Here is a 5,633-nt window from a genome sequence, read left to right as displayed (position 1 = left end):
ACGGTTCTGAGTGAAATAACGGCGAATGTCACTTTTGACGGGATTACGAATGTTCGAGAGATAGTGATGATCAAATTGCGTTTTGAATTATTTTTGAATTTTCTGAAAATTTGAAAGAGATTTAATTAATTTTGAGTAACAAATTAAATTTTAATTTGAATTTTATTTTTTAATTGAAGTTTTAACTTTTATCAAAAAAGTCTCGAAATAACAAAAGAAATTTCTAAAAAGATTTGTTATAGACTCTTAAATTCTTTCTAAAAATCTAAAAAATTTCAGTTTGATTATTTCATTAAATTTTGAAATTTTTTGAATATTAAAATATCCTGAAAATTAAAATTAATTAAAACTTCTTTTTAATTTCTTACAATATAGGAAATATTTTTTAAAAAATTTGCTTGAAATGTTAAAAAAAAATTTGAATCTTTAAATCAAAAACTCTAAATTTTTTATTTTTTTTTAGATTTTTTAAAATTGTCTGAAGTCGGAAATTTTAGAAAAAAATTATTTAAATAATTTTTCTAAAATTAATTTTGATTTAAAAATTCCTCATTTATTTTTTTTTTACCTATTTTATTTATGTATTTTTTTTGTAAAAAATATCTTTAATGAAATTATTTATATATAAAAAATATTTCATTAAATTTAGAATCTCTTGGAATTTTGAAATAAAAAATTTTTAAATATATTTTTTTAACGTTTTGTTAAAAAAAATCTAAAAATTTTAAAAAAAAAATTTAAAAATTTTTTTAAATTTTCAAAAAATTTTAGAAAAAAAATGTTTAAAAATTTTTCATTAACTTTTTAAACAAAACTTAAAGGAAAACCCTCAAAAAACTTCAAAATAAAATTTTAAATTTAAATTTTAATAATTTTAATTTTAAAAATATTTTTAGAGAATCATTTTTAAAACTAATGTTTCTTAAAAAGATTCTTAAAATTTTTTAAAACATTTTTTTTAATTTCTGAAAATTAAAAATTTTCGAAAAAAATATTTAAAAAATTCTTTAACATTATTTTGAACCTTTAAAAAATTTTAAAAATTAAAATTTCTTAAAAAATATTTTATTTTATGCTTTTTAATCAGAAAATAGCTTCAAATTTTAAAAAAATTTCGTTCAAATAGTTTTGTAGTAATTTTTTAGTCAAAAATTTAAGTTTTCCAAATGAATATTCATATTGACGCCCCATATCACTTACGTGTACCGCTTTTGACATCTCTACTCATCTGTCATGTTTATTCTTTAATCGCTCGAGAAATTGCGAAATTACAGAATCCTCGAAGAATCCTGGCGAATGTGAGCTTCTTACCAGACTTTTTTGCGTATTTCAACTCACGTGACACCGTGTGACATCGCAAGACACGCCAAATTATCGTGCGCCCGCAAAAAACTCTCAAATCAGGTCACACTGATTAGATCACCTGAGCACTGTTGTGAGAACCCAGAAAGTAGTGAGAAAAATGGCAACGCCAACGGCACCCCCCATGGAAGACGTGAAGAACGACAAAAAGGACGACAACAACGGGGATGACAACGAGAAAAATAACGATGCCATGTTCGAGTGCAATATTTGCTTAGACACAGCCAAAGACGCAGTTGTCAGGTATTTACAATGGTTTATTTGTGTTTTTTTCGCCTTATTTGTTTACACACACCAACCTACTACATTGTCTCTGCCAAGCGATAATCTTCATGCGAGAACGTTCTCATTATTTGCTCTTTTTTGCAGCTTATGCGGACACCTTTTCTGCTGGCCCTGCTTGCATCAGTGGCTCGAAACGCGACCAAATCGGCAATTTTGTCCCGTGTGCAAGGCGGCGATCAGCAAAGACAAGGTTGTGCCTTTGTACGGTCGGGGAGGGGGCAAACAGGAGGATCCACGCACAAAAAAAGTTCCGCCACGACCACAAGGACAACGACAAGAGCCCGAACAACAAGGCTTCCAGGGCTTTGGATTCGGCGACGGTGGTTTTCACATGTCTTTTGGCATTGGAGCCTTTCCTTTTGGGTAAAAATCGAAATTTTTTCATCCCAGAAATTATTTTAAAAAATATTTTTTTTAGTTTTTTCACATCATCCTTCAACATTGGCGAACCAAGACCAAGTGCAGCGCCCCGTGGCTCGGCGCAATGGGAAGACGAACAGTACCTGTCGAAGGTTTTCTTATGGATCGCGGTGATTTTCCTCTTGTGGCTCATTATTGCATAGAAAAAACGTATAACTATAGGAAAATTATTTCAATCATTTATATATTTACAAAAATTTAACGAAAACTTGTTACTTTTAATCTTTATGGTGTCCTTAACGTTTAGATGGTGAACCTTGTCTGTGTAAATATTTTTTTATTTTAATTTTCTTCGCGAACGCCTTTCGCGATTTTATTTCACGAGATAAAAAAAAAACAAATTAAGGAACTAAAAACCTGGACTGAGGTCCAATTTATAAGAAATTGAATTATGATATCTAATAAAAAAATACAAAAAAAAATGTTACTAAAATATTTAAATTTTTTTTATTTGTAAAATTTTCGGGATTTTTTTCATGTAAAATCAGTGTCAGATTGAAAAAATTTTAGAGCGTAAAAACGAGACATTTTCAATTTTTCAACTTTTTTAAAAATTTTAAGAAAACAAATGATTTTTTTTTTAGCGAAATTCGTTAAAGAATTTGAATTTTTATGACAAAAAAGGCTGAATTTGCATGAGAATCGAGTGATTTGGAGACAAAAGTTTTTTGAGATTTTTTTTTTTTGTACATTGACATTAATTTTTTGTATAGAAATCTTATTTCACTCTAAACAAACTTTTAATTATTAAATAATTTCTGCACATTAATTTTTTTTTTTTAATTTCAGACGCTACAAAATATCTCAAGACATTTAAATAAATTGAATGATTTTAATTAATTATTTTAAATTAATTTTTGGAATATCCCTCGGGTTTAGAAATTTTTAAATGAGTCCAAAAATATTTAAAAATTAATTAATTTTAAATTAAATTTAATTTTAATTTAAAAAAATTAAATAATTAATTACCAAAAATTAAAAAAATTAATTTAATTAAATTTTAAAAAATAAAAAAAAAAATAAAGAAAAAAAAATTCAGTAAAAAAAATATTTTTAAACAAGAAATCAATTTAAGTTTGAAACAAAAATTTAATAATCAAAGTTTTTTTACACAATTTAAAAAAAGGCTAAAAACCACATTTTTGATAAGATTTAAGTTAGATTTTACAAAATGCATAAAATTTTCATCAACATAAAAAACAAATAAAAAATTTTAAAAAAATTCAAATTTTTTCTAAAAATTATTGAATTTTTGTTTTCAAAAAAATTTTGAGTTTTTAATTTGAAATCAATTTTAAGTAAAATTATTAATCAAAACAACAAAAAATTAATTGAAATTTAATTCGGCATTTACAAAAATATATATTTTTTTCAGAAATATTTTTCAAAATAATTTTATAAATTGAAAATTTTAACAATTGAGTTTTTTTTTGTATTTTTAATATTTTTTTTATAAATCTTTATTTTATATTTTAACAACATCTTCATTTTTAGCATAAATTTTTAAACATTGCATATCAAAAATAGTTTTGTTCCATGCTCAGCGGAACTCTTGATCATTTGTGCTTCAGTAACTTCTCCTAAGTACGGCTTGGTAATGTCTTTTCGTGGAATGTTTAGATGCGACTTCTTGACGATCCGCCCTTAATATCGAATAATTTTCGCACAAAGTAAACCGTGAGCGTTGTCGTGAGTAAAATAACGCAGATCTGGATAATCGACCAGTACATGACGTAGGAATTGTTGTCGACAATTAAGGCATAATCGCGTGCCTCCCACGCTCGCGCCGCCGACAAATACTGGAAGACTTCGTTGACGCGCGTCTCCACATTGATAATGGTTGACGAGAAATTCTGCATGTTCACATTGAGGTCCTGGATTTCCTGCGCATACTTTTCCCACTCGTCATACCGGATGACGGTGATGTACAAGTTGACGAGTTTCGCAGCGAATCGCGAAAATTGATTGTCGACGCAAACGGCGTAGTAACCGCCTTTACTTTGATTTTCCGTGTAATCGCTGCTGGCTTGCCACTGATACGGATGCACAATTTCGTTCTGTTGATTCCGAACGGCGAAACCTGCCATGCCATCACCGCCGCGGATCACTTGGAAACTCACGTAGAAAGTGGCACCTGGTTGAACGTACCTAGAAAAAAAATTTTTTAGCGGATTTCTTGAAAGAAAATCGAAAAGGATACTCACTGCCAGTAACAATCTTCCTTCCCTGCGTCGATGTGAACTTTGTAATCTGCGAAAAAAGTGAAAACATGAAAAAAGTGTGAGGGAATTCCGTGACGAACGATGTTTTTGTTGTGCTAAAGGCAAAAAAATAAACACGGAAGCACCGGCAGATCACTCACCCATGGCAACGGCGGGAAGGGTCTCATACCACGGTCGTTCCGCGTCATTTCCAGACACAATGACCGAGAAAAAAGTTATCAAAACAGCAAAGGATAAAACAAAATACGTGGCCATTTCTTGATTTGTGTTGTTGTAGCATCTACGACGTACGGAACTGGTTTCAGCTGCCTGTTGCTGGACTTTCAAAACGAAAATCATGAATGAAAAGTTCAGATTTCATCAACTTTCTCCTGTTTCTTTGCTTTTTTAATGAGTGATAAAGGTATTTCTATCTGAAATTTAAAAAATTATTTAATATTTCACGGATTTTTTGATGATTTTTGAAATGGGGGACTTGGATCTTTGAGGCTCGTGACTGAATTGCAGAGGAAATCCATAGTGACGCTCAGCCAAAATTGAGACGAATGAAAGTGAACTGTTATAGGGGAAGATGGGGCACATTCAAAACTTTGACTGCCCAGAAATCATAGAATTCTAAAGATTTTCAAAAAATTTTTGATGCCATTTTGTAGCTTGGAATGTTAACTTTAATTTACTGTTAGACAATTTTGCTCCAACTGTTGTTTTTATGCTCGATATAAGCGGTTTTCCAAAAAAAAAAAGTAATTTGTTTGAAAATGCCCCATGCATGAATAAATTTCAAAAGCCGAAAATCCAATGGGGCAAAAAAAATAGTTAAGAATTTCATCAAAATTTACCGTTTTTTGGTATTTTTTCATAGTTTTTCAAGAATTTTTCAAAAATTTTTGTAAAAATTTTTATATTTAAAATTTTTTGTATTGAAAAACGAAATTAAACATAAATTTTCTTCTCCAAATTTTTTCAAAAAAATTATTTTTCAAAATTTTTGACAGTTATTTTTATGAAATTTTTTTGTTTAAATTTTTAACTTGAAATACTCTGAGATCAACTTTAAATCATCAAATCTCAATGTAAATACCACAAAAACTACTAAAATATTTATTAAGGGCCCAAATTTGTTAAAATTTTGTCATTTTGTATGAAAAAGTATTTTAAAACTTTTTTTTTGGTTTTGAACCCCCCCTTCATTTTGAAAAAAATCTTCATTTGGAACAAAAACTTTAAAATTTTTATGGAATAAGTAGACAAAAACTTATGATCCCCATTCACAATTATTTTTTCTTTGAAGCTTTTATATTTTTCCGGGCCATTTTAGTAAAAAATCGAAAATTTACAAAACAC

The 5,633-nt window shown here is 28.5% G+C and overlaps 3 protein-coding genes across 3 annotated transcripts in view; 1 reads left to right on the top strand and 2 right to left on the bottom strand.

Moving 5' to 3' along the window:
- The first annotated feature begins 1,208 nt into the window (after window positions 1–1,208).
- Window positions 1,209–2,267, top strand: LOC134829636 (E3 ubiquitin-protein ligase RNF185-like). The gene is made up of 3 exons (XM_063842824.1): window positions 1,209–1,605; window positions 1,732–2,010; window positions 2,066–2,267. Exons 1-3 carry the CDS (start codon window positions 1,463–1,465, stop codon window positions 2,208–2,210), a joined length of 567 nt encoding a protein of 188 aa, XP_063698894.1. The 5' UTR covers window positions 1,209–1,462; the 3' UTR covers window positions 2,211–2,267.
- A 12-nt stretch (window positions 2,268–2,279) lies between these two features.
- LOC134829632 (protein lingerer) overlaps window positions 2,280–5,633 on the bottom strand; it is a 68,516-nt gene continuing 65,162 nt past the window's right edge. The window contains exon 12 of the mRNA XM_063842814.1: window positions 2,280–2,290. The gene's annotated coding sequence lies outside the window, so the exon portion shown is untranslated. The remainder of the gene's footprint in view (window positions 2,291–5,633) is intronic.
- On the bottom strand, window positions 3,531–4,734 carry LOC134830338 (transmembrane emp24 domain-containing protein 1). Its single transcript, XM_063843784.1, has 3 exons — window positions 4,430–4,734; window positions 4,272–4,317; window positions 3,531–4,215 (listed from the first exon to the last, which is right to left on the bottom strand). Exons 1-3 carry the CDS (start codon window positions 4,626–4,628, stop codon window positions 3,684–3,686), a joined length of 777 nt encoding a protein of 258 aa, XP_063699854.1. The 5' UTR covers window positions 4,629–4,734; the 3' UTR covers window positions 3,531–3,683.

The sequence above is a fragment of the Culicoides brevitarsis genome, chromosome 2 (assembly GCF_036172545.1).
Source record: "Culicoides brevitarsis isolate CSIRO-B50_1 chromosome 2, AGI_CSIRO_Cbre_v1, whole genome shotgun sequence".
Lineage (NCBI taxonomy): Eukaryota > Metazoa > Arthropoda > Insecta > Diptera > Ceratopogonidae > Culicoides > Culicoides brevitarsis.
Note: the sequence above shows the minus strand (reverse complement) of the source record. Positions and strands in the feature narration are given on the sequence as shown.

Excerpts from the sequence above, each read along its gene's own strand:
- LOC134829636 (XM_063842824.1), top strand. The coding sequence starts at position 1,463 with ATGGCAACGCCAACGGCACCCCCCATGGAAGACGTGAAGAACGACAAA. Across the intron at positions 1,606-1,731 it reads GCCAAAGACGCAGTTGTCAG|CTTATGCGGACACCTTTTCT; the intron begins GTATTTACAATG and ends TCTTTTTTGCAG. Across the intron at positions 2,011-2,065 it reads ATTGGAGCCTTTCCTTTTGG|TTTTTTCACATCATCCTTCA; the intron begins GTAAAAATCGAA and ends TATTTTTTTTAG.
- LOC134830338 (XM_063843784.1), bottom strand. The coding sequence starts at position 4,628 with ATGATTTTCGTTTTGAAAGTCCAGCAACAGGCAGCTGAAACCAGTTCC. Across the intron at positions 4,318-4,429 it reads CCTTCCCGCCGTTGCCATGG|ATTACAAAGTTCACATCGAC; the intron begins GTGAGTGATCTG and ends CTTTTTTCGCAG. Across the intron at positions 4,216-4,271 it reads AAGGAAGATTGTTACTGGCA|GTACGTTCAACCAGGTGCCA; the intron begins GTGAGTATCCTT and ends TTTTTTTTCTAG.